Source organism: Ovis canadensis, chromosome 12, assembly GCF_042477335.2.
Source record: "Ovis canadensis isolate MfBH-ARS-UI-01 breed Bighorn chromosome 12, ARS-UI_OviCan_v2, whole genome shotgun sequence".
NCBI classification, from domain to species: Eukaryota; Metazoa; Chordata; class Mammalia; order Artiodactyla; family Bovidae; genus Ovis; species Ovis canadensis.
The window spans coordinates 17,782,749-17,806,618 of NC_091256.1; the positions used below are offsets into that span (position 1 = coordinate 17,782,749).

A 23,870-nucleotide genomic window follows, 5' to 3' on the forward strand; every position below is an offset into this window, starting at 1 on the left:
TATTGCTTTCCTTAAACAAGGCCCTCTAAATTTATATGGGAGGCAAAGGCCAGCTTTGGAGTTTCCTCTGAATATCTGGTGGAGAAGGCAATGGCACCCCACTCCAGTACTCTTGCCAGGAAAATCCCATGGACGGAGGAGCCTGGCAGGCTGCAATCCATGGGGTTGCGAAGTCGGACATGACTGAGCGAATTCACTTTGACTTTTCGCTTTCATGCACTGGAGAAGGAAATGGCAACCCACTCCAGTATTCTTGCCTGGAGAATCCCAGGGACAGGGCAGCCTGGTGGGCTGCCGTCTATGGGGTCACACAGAGTCAGACACGATGGAGCTGACTGAGTAATCAATTTGTCTTTAAGAATAAGTTTGAAGCATCTGGGTCCAAATTAGTGTGCTTTCTCAGTGCCTTCCTGAGCCTTTCCAGAAAAGCTGTGTGAATTTCCTCCTTTTCCTGAGTCACTCCAGATAGTTTGGAGTAGTCTAAGCGGTTAGTTCCTGACTTTTTTAAGCCTTCCTCAATGCAAGTGAAAAAGTGAACTCTCTTCCAGTCCCCACTGTCTTTGTCATGTGCCCAATTAGGATCAGCTATGGGCACTACCTGGAGCCCTGTAGGTAACCAGGCTGATTCACTGTCAGGTCTCCCCTGCATGCCAATAGCATACCACTCATCTCGCCATCACTGGGCATTTTTAATTACTACTTCTTTCATTGTCAGCAAGGCTGCTGGTCAGGATTAGCATACTATCTTTCCGTGCCATTTCAAAGATTGGTTTAGACCCTGGAAAACACTTATCTAATTGTCAGGATCTTCAGTAAAGCTTCCTAGGTCCAATTTAATTTGCCTTAAATCTCGGAGGGGGAAAGGAACATGGACGCCTGTGGCTCCCAAGTCCCCATTAGGAGCTTCTTGTAACGGAAGGAGGGCAGGATATAGCCTAGAGATGACCAGTGTTGGGTTAGGAGCCACTGGGGCAGGAGCTGCTGCTGGTGCCCAAGGCATTACTAGAGATTGTGGAGGCTCCTGTGGGCTAGGTTTGGGCAGCTCTGGTTAAGGTCTACAGTTTGGACCTGAGGACTTGGAGGAAGTTGTAGGCAGCATGGAAGTAGCAAGCCCACAACTCCTGGATAACAGGGTTTTCTCTCTCAAGACAAAACCTGTATATATGGCACTTCTGACCATTTTCCTTCTTCTCTACAAAAGAGGTCTAGTTGGAGGATGGCATTATAATCAAGTGAGCCCTCAGGGGGCCATTTTTCACCATCAGATAGATCCTACTGAGGCTCTGCCTTGGTGCAGAGAAAGATCATACCCTTCTTTAACAAGGTCTAAGGGTCAAACTTCTTCTAGTTCTTCAGTATACTTGCCAAAGGCATCCACTCTGAGCTGGGTGTAGGCACGAAGAGGTGGCTCCCATCTGAAAGACAAGACCAGCGTCCAGTGCTCTTCCTCTTTTCTCTGGTTCTTCTCATGGAGGGTGTCCCCACCTTGCACAGTGGGAGCAAAGAAACACCCATGAAGTATGCTTCCCTCAACTCTGGAGCGCACCTGGTCTTGAGCACCATTATCCAGCTACCCTGGACTGTTGTCCTCTTCCTGTCTCTACCTTCCTTTCCACCTAGAGATAGATACAGAGTGAGAGCCTCAGTTGGTGGATACAGAGTGAGAGCCTCAGTTGGTGGACTTGCTGTGCTCTTGAACATTGGGTGCCTGAACTGGAGTTCCCCTAAAGCAAGCTATGTAGTGCACAAGGTTAGTAGTATTTACACACACTCCGAAATGATCCTACCTTAAGTGAAAAATCTCATAACCTCTAAATGTTAGGAAAGACAAATGGTAGCTATCCTGCGGTTCTCACTGAGGCAGCAGCCTAGCAGAGATTTTGCTCAGCAACCTAGGTCAGTCTGCTGGCTAATACTGAGGACGCTGTCTACTAACTCTTTCTGCCTTTGGAACTCATACAGGCTTGTGAAATAGAGTGGCTCAAGAGACCATGCAGCTGGATTAGGTAATGAGAAGTGAATGACAGATTTGAGAGTGAGTGTGCTTACCTTGAACAGGCATTCAGGATTTCCAGACAAGCCCCCAAAAGATGAGACAGGAATCTGAGTTCTTGTCCACCCAGCCAAAGAATGGAATTCATGAACATACAAATGCTCATGGTAGTAACTGAATAAGATTTATTAAAGAGGAGGAAAGTGCAAAACTCTCAGCATAGACCCTCAGCATAGAAAGGGGGTAAAGAATCACCCCAAGGTAGTTTTTATACCCTTCCTTTAAATCACATTATTTCTAAACATTCAATTTAAAGGTCAAGATACTTAGCATCATCTTTATGGCTTCTTTTGATCCTTGGATTAACTCACCACTTGTTTTCATACCCTCTGTCCTTTTGACCATGGGCCAGATGTATGGGCTTAAGATTAATGATCACCATTGTTTCTCCCTGAAGCATATGGAACAGAATTTAATTGCTGCTCTTCTTTGGATATGAGTGCTGATAATTTATCAGACTAAAGACATATTCCAGGAATTCAGGAGAATGGAGCAGGATGTTTACTGAAAACAAGACTGAGGTTTTAGAGTTTTACACTGAAGGCCTAGTAATTGCTACTGCAACACCACTGTCATGGCAGAAAGCAATAAGGAATTAAAGGTGAACGAAGAGAGTAAGAAAAAAAAATGCTAGTGTAAACCTCAGCATTGAGGAAATAAGATAATGATATCTGTTATTATAATTAAGATAATGAGCAACCTAGACAGCATATTAAAAAGCAGAGACATTACTTTACCAACAAAGTTCCATCTAGTTAAGGTTATGGTTTTTCTAGTAGTCATGTATGGATGTGAGAGTTTGACTCTAAGGAAAGCTGAGCACTGAAGAATGGATGCTTTTGAACTGTGGTGTTGGAGAAGACTCTTGAGAGTCCCTTGGACTGCAAGGAGATCCAAGCAGTCCATCCTAAAAGAAATCAGTCCTGAATGTTCATTGTAAGGATTGATCTTGAAGCTGAAACTCCAGTACTTTGGCCACCTGATGCGAAGAGCTGACTCATTTGAAAAGACCCTGATGCTGGGAAAGACAGAGGGCGGGAGGAGAAGGGGTCGACTAAAGATGAGATGGTTGGATGGCATCACTGACTCAATGGGCATGAGTTTGAGTAAACTCTGGGAGTTGGTGATGGATGGGGAGGCCTGGTGTGCTGCAGTCCATTGGGTAGCAAAGAGTTGGACACGACTGAGTGACTGAACTGAACTGAACTGAATGTCATCTGGTCCCATCACTCCGTAAGAAATAGATGGGGAAACAATGAGACTTTATTTTCAGTTCAGGTCAGTTCAGTGGCCAAAGTAGTGGAGTTTCAGCTTTAGCATCATTCCTCAAGGGACGCTCAAGAATCTTCAACACCACAGTTCCAAGCATCAATTCTTCAGCACTCAGCTTTCTTCAGTCCAACTCACACATCCATACATGAATATTGGAAAAACCATAGCCTTGACTAGTCGGACCTTTGTTGGCAAGGTAATGTCTCTGCTTTTTGGAGGGCTCCAAAATGACTGCAGACAGTGACTGCAGCCATGAAATTAAGACACTTGCTCCTTGAGAGAAATGCTTTGACAAACCTAGACAGTGTATTGAAAAGCAGAGACATCACTTGACCAACCAAACTCCGTATAGTGAAGGCTATGGTTTTCCATAGTCATGTGTGGATGTGAGAGTTCATATGTAAAGAAGGCTGAGCGGCAAAGAGTTGATGATTTTGAACTGTGGTGTTTGAGAAGACTCTTGAGAGTCCCTTGAACAATCTGGAGATCAAACCAGTCAATCAACTCTGAATATTCATTGGAAGGACTGATGCTGAAGCTGACGTTTCGATAATTTGGCCACCCGATTCGAAGAACTGACTCATTTGAAAAGACCTTGATGCTGGCAAAGATTGAAAACGGGAGGAGAAGGGGATAACAGAGGGTAAGATGGTTGGATGGCATCATCGACTCAATAAACATGAGTTTGAGCAAACTCTGGGAGACAGTGAAGAACAAGGAACTCTGCAATGCTACAGTCCATGGGGTCGCAAAGAGTTGGACATGACTAAGTAAATGAACAATAGCAACACAGTAGTTCTATTTTGAGTTTTTAAAGTAACTGCTCTTTTCCATAATGGCTTCACCAATTTATAGTCTCATTAACAGTATGGGGTGGGGGTGTTCCATTTTCTTCATGCCCTCTCCAGCATTTGTTATTAACATTTTAATGATAACCATCCTGACTATTGTGAGGTGGTACATCGTTGTAGTTTTGACTTGCATTTCTCTTTATTAGTGATGTTGGACATAATTTTTTATGCTTATGAGTCATCTCTATGTTTTCTTTGGAAAAGTGTTTATTTAGGTCTTCTGCTCAGTTTTTGATTTGGCTCTTTGTTTTTTTGTTATTGAGTTGTATGAGCTGTTTGTATATTTTGGAGATGAATCCTTTGTTATTCAAACCATTTGCAAATGTTTTCTCCCATTCTGTAGATTGTTTTTCATTTTGTTTATGGTTTGCTTTGTCGTGGAAAAGCTTATGAGTTTGATTATCATGTCATGTCTTGTATTTAAGACTTTAAGCCGTTTTCAATTTTCTTTTGTGTATGGTGTGAGGGTAAACTTTTGAACTTCATCAGTTTACATGGGACTTTCCAGCTTTCCCAACACCATTTGTGGATGAGACTATCTTTTCTTCATTGTGTATTCTTGCCTCATTTGTTGAAGATTAATAGACCATAGATATGTGTGGTTATTTCTGTCCCATTGATCCACATGTCTGTTTTTGTGCCAATACCATTCTGTTCTGATTAACATAATTTTGTATCATTGACTGAAGTCTGTGAAAGTTATGGCTCCTGCTTTGATCATTTACCATAGGATTAGTTTTCAGTTTTTTTTAAATGTTTCTGAATATATTTTAGGATATTTGTTTCAGTTCTGTGAAAAATGCCATAGATGACTTGACAGAGACTCCATTAAATCTGTGGATTGCTTTCTGTAGTGTGGGCATTTGAACAATATTAATTACTTCAGTCAAATGTCATGGGTATCATTGCATTTGTTTGAATCATCTTCAGTTTCCTTTCTCCATGTTTAATATTTGTCAGCATATAGTTGTTTTGCCTCCTTAGTCAGGTTTATTCCTAGGTATGTTTTTTCAGGCAATTTTAAAAGGGACTTGTTTAAAAAAATTATTCATTTGCCTTATGACCCAGCAATTCCACTGTTGGGCATAGACACCGAGGAAACCAGAATTGAAAGAGACAACGTGTACACCAATGTTCACTGCAGCACTGTTTCTAATAGCCAGGACATGGAATCAACCTAGATGTCCATCAGCAGATGAATGGATAAGAAATCTGTGGTACATATACACAATGGAGTATTACTCAATCGTTAAAAAGAATACATTTGAATCAGTTCTAATGAGGTGGATGAAACTGGAGCCTATTATACAGAGTGAAGTAAGCCAGAAAGAAAAACACCAATACAGAATACTAACACATATATATAGAATTTAGAAAGATGGTAATGATAACCCTGTGTGCGAGACAGCAGAAGAGACACAGATGTATAGAAAAGTCTTTTGGACTCTGTGGGAGAGGGAGAGGGTGGGATGATTTGGGAGAATGGCATTGAAACATGTATAAAATCATATAAAGAAATGAATTGCCAGTCCAGGTTCAATGCAGGATACAGGATGCTTGGGGCTGGTGCACTCGGATGACCCAGAGGGATGATATGGGGAGGGAGGTGGGCGGGGGGTTCAGGATGGGGAGCACCTGTATACCCGTGGCAGATTCATGTTGATATATGGCAAAACCAACACAATATTGTAAAGTAATTCCCTCCAATTAAAACAAATAAATTTATATTTTAAAATATATTCATTTTTATTTGGAGGATAATTGTATTACAGTATCATGTTGGTTTCTGCCATACATCAACGAACCAGCCATAAGTATACATATGTCCCCTCCTCCTTAAACCCCCCTCCCACCTTCTATCTCATGCCACCCTTCTAGGTTGTCACATAGCACCAGTTTGTGCTCCTTGTGTTATATATAAGTTAACATTAGCTATCTATTTTACATATGGTAATGTATGTATTTCAGTGCTATTCTCTCAGTTCATTCTATTTTCTCCTGTGCCCACTGTGTCCAGAAGTCTCTTCTCTATGCCTGTATCTCTATTCCTGCCTTGCAAATACATGCATTAGTAGCATTTTCTATATTCTTTATATATGCAACACTTGTTGTTTCTCTTTCTGACTTACTTCACTCTGTACTGCTCAAAATTCTCCAAGCGAGGCTTCAGCAATACACAAACTGTGAACATCCAGATGTTCAAGCTGGTTTTAGAAAAAGCAGAGGAATCAGAGATCAAACTGCCAACATCCTCTGGATCATCCACAAAGCAAGAGAGTTCCAAAAAAAACATCTATGTCTGCTTTATTGACTATGCCAAAGCCTTGGAGTGTGTGGATCACAATAAACTGGGAAATTCTGAAAGAGATGGGAATACCAGACCACCTGATCTGCCTCTTGACAAACCTGCACATCAGGAAGCAACAGTGAGAAGTAGACATGAAACAGCAGACTGGTTCCAAATAGGAAAAAGAGTACATCAAGGTTGTATATTGTCACCCTACTTATTTAACTTATATGCAAAGTATATCATGAGAAATGCTGGGCTGGAGGAAGCACAAGCTGGAATCAAGATTGTCACGAGAAATATCAATAACCTCAGATATGCAGGTGGCACCACCCTTATGTCAGAAATTGAGGAAGAACTAAAGAGCCTTTTGATGAAACTGGAAGAGGAGAGTGAAAAAGTTGGCTTAAAGCTAAACATTCAGAAAACGAAGATCGTGGCATCTGGTCCCATCACCTTGAGAGAGTCATTATTAGGAAGGTTGATAAGAAGTCCAGGGGTCCCCAAGGAGAGAGGGGTCTGGAATTCTCAATGAGGAAGAAAGGACAAACTTTTGTGTCCCTCTACATTCCTTCGGATATTATAGCAATAATGTATCCTGCTTGAGGACAGTCTCTGGAAAAAAAGCTTCTGGCTAATCCTGTTATGTTAAGGTGTAAATTATGGGAGTAGGTCTAGTGAGGTCTTTATAACCTCCAGATGTTCTTTTGATTCACTGTAATAACTAATTATATGTAACTCCATGGCTAACACTAGCAAGGAGGTACTCTTGCTACCCCCTTCTGATGCCTATGTCAGAAGCTTTCTCTATCTCCTTTATACTTTAATAAAACTTTATTTCACAACAGCTCTGAATGATCAAGCCTCGTCTCTGGCCCTGGATTGAATTCTTCTCCTCCGGAGGCCAAGAATCCAAAGGTCTTTGCATTGTTCAGCAACAGCCTTTCAACTTCGTGGCAAATAGATGGGGAAACAGTAGCAACAGTGCTGACTTTATTTTGGGGGCTCCAAAATCACCACAGATGGTGATTGCAGCCATGAAATTAAAAGACGCTTACTCCTTGAAAGGAAAGTTATGACCAACCTAGACAGCATATTAAAAAGCAGAGACATCACTTTGCTGTAAAGGTCCTAGGGCATATGGTTGTTCCAGTAGTTGTCCAAATGTAAGAGTTGGACTGTAAAGAAGGTTGAGTGCCAAAGAACTGAAGCTTTTGAACTGTGGTGTTGGAGAAGACTCTTGAGAGTCCGTTTGACTGCAAGGGGATCAAGCCAGTCACTCTTAAAGGAAATCTATGGCAAGTACTCATTGCAATGACCAAAGCTGAAGTTCCAATATTTTAGCCACCTGTTTTGAAGATCAGGCTCATTGGAAAAGTCCCTGATGCTGGTAAATATTGAAGACAAAAGGAGAAGAGGGCAGCAACGGATGAGGTAGTTGGAGGTAGGTAGTTAGCATCACTGACTCAATGGACATGAATTTGAGCAAACTCCAGGAAATAGTGAAGGACAGGGAAGTTGGGCATACTGCAGTCCATGGGGTTGCAAAGAACTGGATGTGACTTAGTGACTAAACAACAGCAGTGTCACACAGTGACTGCTTTAGATTTAAAAGTAAGATAAGGACTTTTTAAATTACACTCTTACATCCGGCAGACTGTATTATATAGGAAATATTTTCAATGAGAGATAAGTGATGCCAAGTACTCACTAATGGATTTAATTATGATACAGATACCATAATCAGTGAAGGACTAGGAAACCTCGCATGCTGCAGTCCATGGAGTCACAGAGAGTCCGACACGACTTAGTGACTGAACAACAACAAGAAACTGTATTTGAATAACTTGTCTTCAATTTTACCCTGGCTAGTACACTTGCAAATAGGAATAAGCACGTATCTGTATGTGTTCAGGGGCCTGGGTGTCTCAGGCAGATCCCAAGCTGATAGAAGTCTGGCATGACTTCTAGCCCCTCACACTGTTACCATTACAAGTCATTATAATATATACTCCAATATCATTGAGCAAAACATCCAAAAGCTTTGATTTGCTGTCATTATCGTATTTGTCCTTCATTAAAATGTAGAATTGTAATGTATTAATAAGAAGGTATGATCAAGAATGCTGAGGGATTATTTTTACTGCTTCATTTATTCAGAGTTTCTTCATGAATAAACCACAATATAAAACGATTAGCAGTGTGTGTCTACCAGATCAACAGATTTTCTTTTGTTTACTTTTGCCTTTCTATCAAGAGTTAATAAGCAAGAACTAGGGCTTTACGAAAAGGGCCTTAATAGTCCCCACAGTTTGTATAAACTTCAGACATTTTTAAAAACTAATTTGTCTTGGGTTACAGTTGCTTTACAATGTTGTGTTAGTTTCTGCTGCACAGCAAAGTGAATCAGTTACATATATACACTCATTTTAGACTCTTTATATATATATCAATTATAGAGTATTGACAGAGGAGCCTGATGGATTACAGTGAATGGGGTCACAAAGATTTGGGCACGACTGATGACTAAGCACAGCACATAGAGTTATGAGTAGAGTTCCCTGTGTTGTATAGTAGAGCCTTATTTGTTGTCTACTTTGTATATAACAGTGTGTAAATATAAATCCCAATCTCCCAATTTCTTGCAGAAACTTTTTCTTATCTCCTTATTCTTTGACCATCTAGTTTAGAAGGTGTGTCAATTCCTTCTCTACCATGATGATGTGTGAACATTTTACAACCCAGGTATGTCTTGCTCCAGAACCTGTGAGCCCACCTTCCTCAAAGTGACAATCTGAAAAATGGGTCCCTTTATCCGAGTCTGTGTGGAAAGGTGGAAGCTACATTTCCACAAGTGCCGATGACTAAGCACAGATGGGAACCTTGAGGCTGAGGGCCTGTGTTACCTTTTCATTAGCTCACTCATTGTTTACAAATCCCCATATCCCCAGTTACTTGTTTCAGGAGAGTTGAGTTCAATCTTTCTTCTTGCAATAGTCTCGACCTTTATCACAATGTCTTGAATAAAGTTTTCCTTGCCTCTTTAACTCTCCAGGGCAATGTTTTTGGGAGGATCCGTGGCTCCTTTCTATTAACTACATAGCTAAAGAGAAATCTTACTCTCAAAATCCATAATGACAGGTGCTTCCATCAGTTAGGGATGCAGTAACAGAATACCTTGGCTGAGGGTGCTTATACAATAATTATTTGTTTCTCATAGTCTAAAGGTTGAGAGTCAAGGTCAGGATTCAGCAAGGTCAGGTTCTGGTGAACGTGTCTTACCTAGACTTTGCCACCTTGTAGTTTATGTTCATGTGGCAGAAAGAGAGAAAGGACTAGCTCTGTTCCTCTGTTTAGAAAGATGGTAATGTCATGGGAACTCCACCCTCATGATCTAATTACCTCCCAAAGGCCCAACCTCTTGGGACCATCTCACTGGAGGTCAGGGTTTCAACATATAAATTTATGTGGGGACATAGAGATTTACTCCATAACAATAATAGCTCATACTACTTATAGTCAGCAGAATTTAGTTAGGATGTTTGAGGTACTATGCACTTAACAGAGTGATATTCATAAGTTGGTCCCGTTTCCTTGTTTTACATAATTTATCCTGTTTAATTATTGTAAGTATTCAGCAACGTTTATAAATAGTTCGTGAATCAACTATAGGAAAACTTTCATAATGTCCAATATGTTGTTTGGTTAAAGAAATACACATATACTTGGCAAACTGAAGCTATATTAAAAGTCAGTGAATTCTCCACCATTGAAATCATTTACAGTACATAACAAATTTAATCACAAATTCTTTTAAAGTTCTGTAACTAACATTAATTGAACGTGCCCCTTTTCTCAGACAACAACTCCAAGTTCGTTATGTGATGAACAGACACTTTGTGAATGAAATTTGTTAAAATGACTTAATCAGTGATGTACCATCATTATCATTTCCAAAATGTTCTAAGGTTTTTGAGACATAAATGATCACATGTGCATTACAAAATACTCAGTTCCATTTATGACTGGATCAGGTTATTTCTACTCTATATCATTTCTGGGGGAAAATTTCTATCATTACCCTAAGAAATTAATCAGTCCATTTTGACAAACATATTTAGAAATATTTAGAATTGTTTAATAGATTAGTTGTCTTAAACACCTGCTGTTATTTTCCTATTTATTCAAATATTTGTAAAGGGATACTTGGCCCTTAATGAGAATATTAGTCATAACATCCTTCTCCTTTTCCTTCTCACAACCAAAATAACAAAAATATTTAAATTACTGGTGTTTTTGAAAATAAAAGTCTTTATGATATAAGCAAAAGTAACCATAATAAAAAGACAGTGATGGGACTTCCTTAGTGGCCCAGGGGTAAGAATGCCTGCCCTGGTCTGGGAAGACCCCACATGCTGCTGAGCAACTAGCCTGTGCACCTCAGCTACTGGCCCAGGGCTCTAGAGCCTGCGAGTTACAGCTACTGAAGCCTGTGTGCCTGGAGGCTGTGCTCCATAACAAGAGAGCAGTCCCCACTCAGGACAGCGAGCGAGAAGCCAGGCATGACAAGGGAGACCTAGCACAGACAAAAACAAACAAAAAACAGACAAAAAAAAAAAAAACTTAAAGAGAGTGATAAATTGAAAACATGCTTGCAACACATGACAAAAACGTTCATTTTTGTGAGAATAATTTAGAGGGCTCCAAATAAAGAGTACAAGTGGATACATAGGTAGGAAACTTAATTTTGTTTATAAGATTAACTCTTAGTCTTTGTTTCTTCTAGGGAAGTCTGGGGACTCGGAAAGAGTAGAAATGGGTGGAGGAGACTGTACGAGGGGAGGGGTGGGCGCACAGCCAATATTGTAAGACCTTTAGTGGGACCCTTAGACTAGGGTTAGAGGTCATGCTCCACCAACAGGAGACCTGGCAGCAGTCCTCGCCGGAGTCGATGAGTCCGGGACAGAGGCCTTCTCCATGCGCTATCCAGGCCCTCAGGCCTCAGGGCAGGTGGGTGAGATGGGCCCCAGGACAGTTTGGGGCCTGTGTTCCACAGAGTCCCAGAGCCCTCGCCACGGGTGCCCACAGGCCAGATCCAGGCCACAAAGCAGCCGAAGTGAAACTGAAACTCGCTCAGCCATATCTGACTCTTTGCGACCCCGTGGACTATACAGTCCATGGCATTCTCCAGGCCAGAACACTGGATTGGGTAGCGTTTCCCTTCTCCAGGGGTTCTTCCCAACACAAAGCAGTGAACCTCTCTCCAGTCCCTGCCTCCATGACCTATAAGCTGCAGAGGATGATATGGGCATGGTCCCCAGAGGCCTGGGCAGCTGGAGGATGTGACCCGGGCTACTAAGGTAAGAGCTTCCCAGCTCCTGTCTCTCCGTTCACGTTTCCACACTTGGTCCAGCACTGATCGGTTGTCCACCCCCAGGAGATGGCAGGAGGTTAGGTTGGTGTGCAAAGATCTTACACATCATTTCAGGCTCGCCTCTGTGGTTGGGACCTCTCTCAAAGAAAGTAATTGTTGTGAACTAGGTTTTAACTCCGTTGGAAATTGTTACAAGTGTCTCTCTGCAGCTTAAATGAACAGCCTGAGGCCCAGCTGGGTCCTGGGCACCAGGCACCCAGAGAGATAAATGTTGGGTGGGGTCTTGGACCCAGCTCTGAGGTGCTGCCCGCTGAGACCTGCCCCCTCAGCCAGGGCTGGGCACTGGATGGAGGACCCCGACTTCGTGCCGGATACTCTGACCACACAGGACCCCCTCCTCCTGGCCTGGGCCTGGACCCCAGAGGTAGAGGGTGGTGCCTGGGACCTGATGCTTTCCTGTCAGAACTGAGGGTAGCCTTTGTTTTGGGGGGAGGTTTACAGCAACATTACGGCTTCCCTCATAGCTCCATCAGTAAAGAACCTGTCTGCAGTGCAGGGGACCTGGGTTTGATTCTTGGGTTGGCAAGGTCCCCTGGAGAAGGAAATGGCAACCCACTCCAGTATTCCTGCCTGGAGAGTCCCATGGACAGAGGAGCCTGGCAGGCTATAGTCCATGGGGCCGCAGGAGTCGGACTTGACTCAGTGACTAAACCACCACCACCACAAGAACATCGTGACCTGACCAGGACCTGACCTCAGGAACAAAGACTCTGACCCCAGACGCAACCAGGCCACTCCCTCAGCTTTCCTAGAAAAGCACTTTGCTGAAAGTTTTCTGGGTGCTCAGCTTTTTGTGTGTGTTTGTCTTTTCTCCTTGTGTGGCCCTGCAGTAAGGCTTTCTCTCCTCACTGTGTGTTAGGAGCACAAACTTGTGATCAGTACCAAGATGATATTCTAATTAAGAATACAATCTCTTTTTATTCTCAACATGTTCGATTTGTCCCTCCTCACCCTGAAATGTTCACTATCAACTATACTTGGGGACAGAACATTTTCACTCATATGAATTATTTTCATAATCAGAGAGGAGTGTGTGAGCCTGAGAGTCAGGTTTTGAAATAAAATGTTGACTCGGACAAGCCAGACTTGTCCATAGAACCACAGCGGCAGTGGGACTCGCCCTGTGCAGAGTCCAGTTACTTCTGAAGGTTCTGTGATGTGTGGTCGCCATGGTAATGTGGTGATACACATTCCTCATTCTGCACGCAGTGTGTTTGCGAGCTGACATCTTCGTGTATTGTGGCAAAGAGGAATGGGCAACCTAAACTGCTGTTTGGGAGGTAGGTTCCCACTGATCCTCTGAAGGCTGTTCCTTCAAATGGGCTGGTTCACCTTTACTGATGAATTTTCCTCATCTTTTTTTTTTTTCTTCCATCGCTCTAATTTATCTACAGAGTTATAAATGTGCTTTATAGTTTTGTCTTATTCCTTAAATTATATTTTGATTCTCCTGTCAGCTGGCTGCCTTAAATATCTTCCTAAATTTCCAGGTTCCCAATGCCAGTTTTGTACACACTCTTACCAGAGAACTGATGGAAAGGACGAACACAGGAGAACCATGATGTCTCCTCAGCATCGGACATGATAGTAAAAGGGAATTCCATCGCAACTCTTCTCAAATGTTGCTGCCTAAATCTGCAAACACTAGCAGTGTAAATCCAGAGACTTAAAAAAAGAAAGAAACTGGGATTTACTGGTGGGATTCCCATGGGTTGATGTGGGCTGGATCATTGTTTGTTGCCAAGGAGTTTAGCGAGATGGCATAGTGCTGTCGGGTTAGTCGGAGGAACATTTGGTCACTGAGGAAAGGAGAGTATGTCTATTGATCCTCAAGGAGAATCTAGGGTTACTGTCTCCAGGCTGTGAGGATGGAGATGATTTTCAAAAAGAATATGGGGCTCTGTTGTCTTCCACTACAGGGTCTAGAGCTTGATGAGAAGATGATAGAGTCAGAATATTAGTGGGGAAAGATTAAACTCCTGCCCATTCTTAGCTAGCACTTGGTCCAGGCTGCTCAAACAAGTGTTCAGATCAGCTGTGAGACTTTGAGCATCTCAGACTTAATTAAGCCACCAAAGGCCAGCACAGATGACCACCTCCCCAGTGAAGTCACATTAGCTGCTCATCCAGACTTGGTCAAGTTAAAGGGAAGCTAATTCTTGGTAGGGCCATATTGTGGCCTTTGGTTTAGAAGGTTCTGAGCTCTGAGCCAACTTGTTGGCCAGACAGACCACTGGTCACTTAGCAAGGTGAACTGGGCTTTGGGAAGGCTGCTCGTGAGATGGTTGAGTGTGTGAAGAAACTTTGGAGGATGGACAGAGTTGGAATCCTGTGGTCCTTCTGAGGGGCTTTGCTCAGAGGAAACGTGTATTTTGGATCAGGAACTGAAATATAGAGACGAGTGGTAGAAGGAGGATTTGAGCTCTTTTGAAGGCTGAGGCATCTTCTTCAGGGCATCAGCTCTCATTCACAGAAAACTAGGGGCAGGATAATTTGAGTTGGGGGTAGGGTTGAGGTCCTGGTCAAGGGGTTTTAGCACAGGTCTCAGGGCTGCAGGCATCTGTGTCCTCAGGGAACCATCTATAATCCTGTCCCAGATCCACTATTTATCATTGTGTGATGCTTGGAAAGTCACTTCATCTCTCTAAATTTCAACACCGTCGAATGTAACATATGGATTACAGCCCACACTTGGTCCACCCTTCCTCTTGAACAGGGCAGGGTGTCAGAAGAGGTGAGAATAGATACTCTCCATGAGCTGTAAAAACTTGTTTCTGTGAAAAAGCTGAAGAGTAAGCTTCCATCCCCACTTATTGGAGCCATCAAAAGGCCCTCTCTGCTTTCAACCACTCCTGAAGGTCCATCTTATTCTTGCCATCCTTCAGTGTTGAAGACTTACAGAGAAATTATGAAGCACCAGTCCTCTGCTTTTCTATTTATTGATTTGTCTATCTATCATTTATTTAGTTGGCTGCATCAGGTCTTAGCTGTGGCACACGGGATCTTCATCACATTGTGCAGATCTTTCGTTGCAGGGCACTGACTCTCTAGTTGTGGTGCTTGAGCTCAGTAGTTGCAACATGTGGGCTTAGTTGCTCCGAGGCATGTGGGACCGAGTTTGCTGATCAGAAATCAAACCCCGTCCCCTGTGTTGTGAGGCAGATTCTTACCCACTGGACTGCCGGGGAAGTCCCTCCTTTATTTTTCTAATATTTTCCCTGTATTTAATCATTCCTGGCCTCATGATACTAAAACTAGGCCATGTTAACATTTCTCCAACTCAGGACAGGGAACTGAGGCAAAGAGGGATCCATATGTCTTTCCCAAGTATGTGCTTCTCCTAAATGCGATGTGAATCCAGTCCATCAGGAATGGTCACCATGCTCTGCTGACTTCGAGGTCTCAGTTAAATAGAGATATCTGCACACACAGCCAGTCTATTGGGTATTTTCAGTGCACGTGAAACTGCAGATCTTCCTAAGTCCACCTTGGATTCAGGAGGCCTTGCTAGGCATCTGGTGAGGAAGGGGACCAGAGGATTGAACTGTGGATCAATTTTTATTAGTTCCCGGGTGGTCCTCTGCTGGCAAGCTGTCGACAGCTCTCACCATTATAATGCATTTCACAGGGGGTTTCATCCAGAAGCGGAGAAGAAATAGCCCTGAGATTAAAAAATTAAGAACCAGCCAGATGAAGAAACTTCGTTGTTGGCCACATAATAGGGTGCACCCTACTGGCTCAATTGAAGGTACTGTGGAAAGTTTCTCATTAAGTTCATTCAAAAATGATTATTGTAGTATGTTCAGGGCCTTATTTAAGAAAAAAAAAACCAGAAATATTAAGCAATGTTCTTCTTTTATTTCATGTGTTCAAATTGAATCTATATCACTTGGTACTGCTTTAACTATGAAAGGAAAGATGCATTTTAAATTCAACATTTGGTTTATGCTTAAAAGTGAAGATGGTCTCTAGCTATGGTTTGGACATTAGCTAATTTTTTAACACTAGGTCTGATGTGTTCCCCCCTGAAGTCATGTTTCAAGATTTCTTTAAATTATTAGATTTTATTTAAAGCAGGATTACATTGACATAAAATTTGGATGGATTATACAGAAAATTCCTATATCATATCACTTCAGGTTCAGCTATCAAATTCTACTCACAGATAACATATGTGTGGTGCAGTTTTTACAATTAGTGAGAAAATATATTTTTAGTAATTCAAAGTCTAACATTGTTAGTTCACCTAATATTCACACTTCATATTGTTATATTCAGTGATATTTTAAATATACACCTTTAAATTATAGTACCATACAAAAATCTGTACACTAATATTCACAGTGTATTATTTGTACTTAAATACTAGAAACAAAACAAAGAACATCATGTGATAAATGGATAAATGAAATGTGATAAGTAGTCAGAATGGAATACTATCCCACCATAAAAATGAATTAAGGATTGAAATATGCTATAAAATGGAAGGACGATTTAATACAAAAATTTATTCTAGTTAGTGAAATAAGGCAGGCACAGAAAGACAAATATTGTATGATTCCACTGGTTTAAGGTACACAGAATAGGCTAACTCATGGAAGCTGGAAATAGAAATTACCAAAGCAAGGAGGCAATGGAGAAGGTGGATTCTGACTTAATGGGTACAGAGGTTATACTGGATCTGATGAAAAAGATGTAGATGGTGTTGATAGGTACACTAAATTGTGTATATAGAAAAATCAAGATTGGCAGCAGAAATATGAATAAGCTCAGATATGCAGATGAGACCACCCTTATGGCAGACTGAAGAAAAACTCAAGAGCCTCTTGAGGAAAGTGAAAGAGGAGAGAGAAAAAGTTGGCTTAAGCCTCAACATTCAGAAAACTAAGATCAGGGCATCCGGTCCCAGCACTTCATGGCAAATAGATGGGGAAACAGTGGAAACAGTGGCTGACTTTATTTTTCTGGGCTCCAAAATCACTGCAGATGGTGATTGCAGCCATGAAATTACAAGACGATTCCTCTTCGGAAGGAAAGTTATGACCAACCTAGACAGCATATTCAAAAGCAGAGATATTACTTTGTCAACAAAGGTCTGTCTAGTCAAGGCTATGGTTTTTCTAGTAGTAATGTATGGATGTGATAGTTGGACTATAAAAAAAGCTGAGCACCAGAGAATTGATGCTTTTGAACTGTGATGTTGAAGACTCTGGAGAGTCTCTTGGACTGCAAGGAGATCCAACCATTCCAACCTGAAAGAGATCAGTCCTGGTTGTTCATTAGAAGGACTGATGTTGAAGCAGAAACTCCAATACTTTGGCCACCTGATGTGAAGAGCTGAGTCATTTGAAAAGACCCTGATGCTGGGAAAGATTGCGGGCAGGAGGAGATGGGGACGACAGAAGATGAGATGGTTGGATTGTATCACCGACTCAGTGGACATGGGTTTAGGTGGACTCTGGGATTTGGTGATGGACCGGGAGGCCTGTTGTGCTGAGATTCATGGGGTAGCAAAGAGTTGGACATGACTGAGCAACTGAACTGAACTGATGGAAGTTTTTAATTCTTAAAAATTATGAAAAGAATAAATACAATGTATTTTTGATGACAATGCTCAGTCGCTAAGTTCTGTCTGTGAGCCCATGGACGGCAGCACACCAGGCTTCCCTGTCTCTCACTATCTTCTGGAGTTTGCACAAAATTCATGTCCATTGAGTCGATAATGCTATCCAGACATCTCATCCTCTGTGGCCTCTTCCTCCTGCCCTGAGTCGATCAAGGGCTTTTCGAGTGAGACTGTTCCTTACATCAGGTGGCCAAAGTATTGAAGTTTCAGCATCAGTCCTTCCAATGAATATTCATGATTGATTTCCTTTATAATTAACTGATTTGATCTGCTTGCTGTCCAAGGAACTCACAAAAGTCTCTTTAGCACCACTGTTCTAAAGCATTAATTCTTTGGCACTCAGCCTTCTTAATGGTCCAGGTTTCACAACTGCACATGACTTCTGAAGCATAGTGTGACTTTTAGTGCTTCCCTCTGTCAGACAGAGTTTCAAGTCGATCAGGTTCTCCTTAGCCAGAAAGCTTAAGGCTCTCTGACTCATATCTGAAACATTCATCTCCTTTGCCTTCCTCCACCCATGAGAAAGGTTGTCCAACAGATTTCACTCCACAGTTATTAACCACCCACATCCACACACTCCCCCCATGTGTCCACATTAACAAGGTCTTCCCGATCAGCATCACAGATGTCCTGACAATTCCTCTATGTCCTCCTAGATCTCCCTGAGGACCAGCTTGAGGAGCGATCCATTTCAACGTTGGAGGAAGAGGCTCTGCCCTACTCCATAGTAAGTGCTTCCTATTCATCTGAGAGAAAAGTGTTGCTTAATGACTTTATTGTCTAGCTGAATTCAGATAAAGGTTCAAAATATTCAAGACAGTTCATATAAACAGTTTTTAATTTGATGGATAATTTCTCCCAGCAGATAACTTATTCAAAAGGATAATGCTGACATTTTCAAAAATGACAACATAAATTGAAAACTGGAATCAGGAGGAGTTTCCTCAGCAGAAACTGTTCCTTCCTGAAATGAAAATTTTAATTACTGGTGAAAATGAGCTGGAGAGATCTTCCAGGGGGAGCTCCAGCCTTTCCCTGAGGTGTCCTCTCTGTGTTCTTTTGGGGCTATGGACTCAACAGCCCAATCCCATTTGTTTTTCTGAAAAGAAAAAGAGAACAAAAGACCTGAAGGCGCAGCACTCAAGACGCTGACACCCTCACGCTGTTTTCTTCTTTCTAATTGCAGGCGCATGAACAAGCCGGTGAACACGGTAAATATTCAGGGATCATCATTTTGATGAAACTAATGTAGCTGATGAATGTGGCAATCTCTTGCCAGCTCTGTTTGGAGAGTCGCCCTGATGCTGGGTTCCTAAAGAGGGTGAAGTCAGGGGGTGCAGATAAGAGACGGATCTCCCAGGAAAGAAAATGTCTGTGCTCTATGGTATGGGTAAACAACTACATCAGTTAGATACATGGGCTTGGGTCCCACGTGTGAGCCTATGCAGTGTGATTCTAAAGCCATTTGTCTGTGTGTGTTTCCTCAGGAGATTTTTCCCTCTTATACAGCACAAGTCGACTGTGAACTTTCTAAACATTTCTCATCACTCTGCGCACTGGCTATAGATTACCTAATTCTTTCCTCAACTCAGTCATTCCTCAAGTTTGGTTACTATTCATTTTGCTCAAATGGAGATGGTGCTGAGAAAAATGAACCAAGCTATTGACCTCCTAAGTGGAAAAGGATAAACTGAGAACCTCGGGGTGGTCTCAATGTGTCTGCTCTGGACCCCTGACCCGCACTTATCGCTCAACCATGGGATCCTCAGTCATGGAACAAGGGGGTCCCTGCATCTATGTTTATGCCTGGAGGTACTAGAGCTCCAGAGGTCCAGACTGTGCCCATCATTGTAAGATGGGCTCGGTGGTCATGGGACCCAGGGCAAACATAGCTGGATTATCGCCAACATTGGCACAGTCATTATAGTGAAAGGCACCTTGGGATTCAGATCCTCCTGGTCAATTCAAAGATCTGAAAGTTGTGTTCCCTTGGTTAGACAGTACAGGCCATATCTGTTGGTGCTAGTGTCATTGCTTAACCAAGGACAAAAGCAGATTGTCATCAGGGAGATATTTCATTGTACTGGGTGACATTGCCATAAGCCTTACACTGGTTAAACCGGGTAGCACACTTTCAAGGGAAGGTGTCAAACAGATCTCACAGTGGAACTGGAGACTCTGCTTGGTGCCCTTGACTCTTGCTGTAAACCTCCTGCACACCAGGGTCCAAGAAGGTCAACGTTGACCCCAGGCTTTGCCTCCACGAGGAACTGTCCCACTAAATGTATGGCTTCAATGAGTGTGAACAGACACTGACTCGGTGGATGTGCAAATATTGTTTGGAAAATGAAGACAAGGAAGAAACATCACATGATAGATTATAGCTATTTGGCAAGGTAGGGTTGAAATCAGTCCTCGAGGAGAGATGCTTTTAATCAAGAACAAAATCTCGTAGAAAACTTAGTAAGCGCATCAGCTGAAACTGAATCCTGGGGAGGCAGTGATCTAGGAGGAAATCTTCTGGATAGGGGTGGTTTTGCCGAAGATAGAAACAGGCAGGAGTTCCATGAGTCTCTGTCATTGAAAGGTGGCATGCATTTCAGTGTTTCTTTTTTCCGGAACTGTTAGGTTGTCACTAGTTAAAACACAGAAGTTTTGTTTCGTTATTTCCTGCTCCTCTGATTTGCTCTTATTCATACAAGGATGATTCAACAGCAACTCAGTCCATAGGTACTAATGCCTTATGCATACACTCCACCCCATGTCCCCCCACATGAAAAAGATTCCTGAGAGATTAGGGAGCAGCCTCACTTGTGTCCCAATGGCTATTCTGTGTCCCTCTAGCTCCCCAGGAGGACATGGTGGTGGAACTGTCCCAGGACCAAGTTGCAGAAGAGCCTCTGAACACTGTGAACGTAAGGGCACCTTTCTTAATCTGGGATAAGACTGTGGCTTCACTTCTTTATTTTCTTTTCACTTGAAAACAGTTATAGTACTCTGACAATTTACGTTACCACTGAGGCATGCAAATCCTTGGCTGGGAAAGTAGAGAGCATAAATCCGTTATCAACACAGTCCTGATTCAGAAGGACATTTAAATAAGACAGCATCATTGATTACTGTAGGTACTTTGCTCAGCAGAAAGTTTTACTTCTTGAAAAACAATTTGTAAATGTTGGTCAAATTGAAACTGAGAGATCTTATGTGAAACAGGCCAGTCTTTCCAACAGGAGACTGTCTGTTTTATTTTGGAGGCACTGAAATAGAGTGCTAGTTACCTGAGGACAAAAACCAGATAACAGAAGACTTAGTGCAGGAAATTGAAGATGCTGACACACTCACTCTGTTTTCTTCTCTGCAATCACAGGAATCTGGGGAAGCCTATGAACACGGTAAATATTCAGGGATCATCACTCTGCTGAGGGACAATCCAACTGAAAAGGTGGGGTTCTCTGGCTCTGGTTGGACAGTGGCCCTGATGCTAGATTCCTACTTGGGGTCGGGCTGTTGGTGCAGAGAAGAGGCTGATCTCCCAGGAAAGAACACTGTCTTTGTTCTGTGGAACCTGGGAGCACCTGCAGCATTTAGATGTTTTGGGTGTGTGTGAATCAGGGTTGGGGGCCCACGAGTGAGCCCAGGGCGTGTGATTCTGGAGCTCTGTGTCTGTGTGTGTTTCCTCTGGAGATGTTTCCCTGTTACACAGCACTAGTCAACTGTGAACTTTCTAAACCCTTCTCACTACCACTGCACACTGACTATACATTACCTGATTCTTTCCTCAACTCAGTCTTTCCTCCAAAGCGAAAGTGAAAGTCATTCAGTTTGTATTCAAATCTTTGGAGCCCCATGCACTACAGTGCATGGAATTCTCCAGGCCAGAATACTGGAGTGGGTAGCCTTTCCCTTCTCCAGGGGATCTTCTAAACCCAGGAATCAAGCACAGGTCTCCAGCATTTGCAGGCTGACTCTTTAACAACTGAGCTATCAGGGAATCCATTCCCCCAAATAGCTTAATACTAATTTTCCTCAGGTGAAGATGGCAAACGGACAAATGTCCCAAATTCTTAACCTCCTAGTGGAAAAGCCGAACTGAGTACCTAGGGTTGATCCCAATTTGGCTCCTCTGGATGAGTAACCTGCTCCTACCAGTCAGCCATGTGATCCTCAGTCATGCGGAAAGGGGGTTGGCATCTATATCCATCCCTGGAGGTACTAGCAGGTCCAGGGGTCCAGATCCTTCCCTTCATTAAAAGGTGGGCACAGGGGTCAAGGAACCCAGGGTAACCATAGGCGGATTAACGCCAACTTTGACACAGTCATTATTCAGAAAACAATCTCGGACTCACATCCTCCTGGTAAACTCACAGATTCTGAGTGTTAGGTGGCATTTTATAGAGTGTAAGTCACATGTGTTGGCATTCCTGTCATTGTTTACACAAGGACAAAAGCATATTATCATCAGAGATGTGCCTCACTGTACTGGGTAATATTACCATAACCTCACATTGATTAAACCCTGTAGTACACACTCAAGGGAAATTGTCAAATAAAACTCACGTTGGAACGTGAAAGTTTAGTGACCATGACTCTTGTTGTAAATCCCATGCACAGCTGGGTCAGACACAGTCAGGTTCACTCCATGCTTCCTCTCCATAATGAACTGTCCCACTAAAAGTATGACTTCTGTGAGTATGAACCACCACTGACTCAGTGGACATGCAAATATTTTTTTGGAAAATCAAGCCTGGGAAATAACATCGCATGATTGACAATAGCTATTTACAAAGGTAGTACTGAATTTAGTCCTCTAACAAGAGTTTGCTTTTAATCAAGAATAAAGACTCAAGACTTGGCCAGTACAACAGCTGAAACAGCAGATCCTGAGGATGCAGTGATCTAGGAAGAAACCCAGAAGATAGGTGTGATTTACCAGAAGCCCTAAACAGAAAGGAGGGTCATGGGTCTCTGCCACTGAAAGCTGGCATGCATTGTAATGTTTCACTTTTCCCCATTGGTTTGTTGATCACCAGTTAAATGCAGCCAATCTCTTTCACTGCCTTCCTGCTTGTCTCTGTTGTTATACTTCATCCAGGAAAGAGGAAGATTGAAGAGCAGCTCAGTCCATAGTTACTAACCTCTGTCATGTATGCATTCCACCCGATGTCCCATCAAACGAACAAACGGAAAACCTGGGATCTTTGTAAGCGGCCTCTCCTCTGTCCTGATGGCCTTCTGTTTCCCTCCAGCTCCCCAGGAGCACCTGGTGTTGGAACCGCCCCAGGCCGGGGCTGAGGAACCACCTCTGCATCCCCTGGAGGTAAGCTCTACTCGGTGTCTCACACAGGCTGTTGCTTCCCTTCTTTATGTTTCATTCAGCGAACAACAGTTACAGTAATCTGAAAATGCATATGAACACTTACGTATGCAATTCCTGGTGAAATATTGACGTTAAATCTGGTATCAACACAGACCTGATTCAAAAAGACACTAAAAATACCATCAATTACTACTGTAGGTACTTTCCTCAGTAGAAATTTTTTCCTCCTTGAAATTGAAAGATCTTAAGTCAAAGAGCCCAGCCTTTTCAACAAGGGTCCTCAATGTTTTCTTTTGGAATGATTGATTTTTTAAAAGCTTTAGTTACCTGAGGAAAACAGGAAATCAGATACCATAAAAGTTACTGCAGAGAACGCACGATGCCGCCAGCCTCACACTGTTTTCTTCTCTCTAATCACAGGCAGCCAGGGCAGCCAATGAACACGGTAAATATTCAGGGACCGTCCCTCTGCTGAGGAACAGTTCATCTGATGATTGGGGGCTCTCCTGCCAGCTAGCTTTGCAGAGTCACCTGATGCTGGATTCCTATGGGGCTGAGGGTTGGGGCTTCTGAGAAGAGACTGATCTCAGGGAAAGAACAGTGTCTGTGCTCTGTAGTCCCTGGAATCAGCCACATCTTTTAGAGGATGTGAGTCTGGGTGAATCAGGGTTGGGGGCCCATGTGTAAGCCCGTGTGGTGTGATTCTGAAGGTGTGTGTGTGTGTGTTTCCTCAGGACATGTTACCCTCTTATGCAGCACAAGTCCCCTGTGATCCTTCTAAACACTTGTCATCACCGCTGCTCACTGACTATACATTACCTGATTCTTTCCTCAACTCAGCCGTTCCTCAAGTTTCATTAATATTCATTTTCCTCAGATGAGGATGCTGCTGAGCAAAATGGCCCAAGCCCTTGTCCTTCTAAGTGGAAAAGCCAAACTGAGAACATAGGAGGCTTCTAGTGTGTCTGGTCTGGACCCCTCACCTGACCTGGTCACTCATCCTTGAAACCCTAGTCATGAAACAAGGGGG

The 23,870-nt window shown here is 42.7% G+C and overlaps 1 protein-coding gene across 1 annotated transcript in view; it reads left to right on the forward strand.

Moving 5' to 3' along the window:
* LOC138416284 (lymphocyte transmembrane adapter 1-like) overlaps window positions 1–23,413 on the forward strand; it is a 95,158-nt gene extending 71,745 nt beyond the window's left edge. The window contains 7 exon segments of the mRNA XM_069545104.1: window positions 11,385–11,477; window positions 18,180–18,250; window positions 18,710–18,734; window positions 20,368–20,438; window positions 20,891–20,915; window positions 22,770–22,840; window positions 23,261–23,413. Of these exon segments, the coding sequence (XP_069401205.1) occupies window positions 11,385–11,477; window positions 18,180–18,250; window positions 18,710–18,734; window positions 20,368–20,438; window positions 20,891–20,915; window positions 22,770–22,840; window positions 23,261–23,413 (509 nt within the window).
* Window positions 23,414–23,870: the final 457 nt, after the last annotated feature.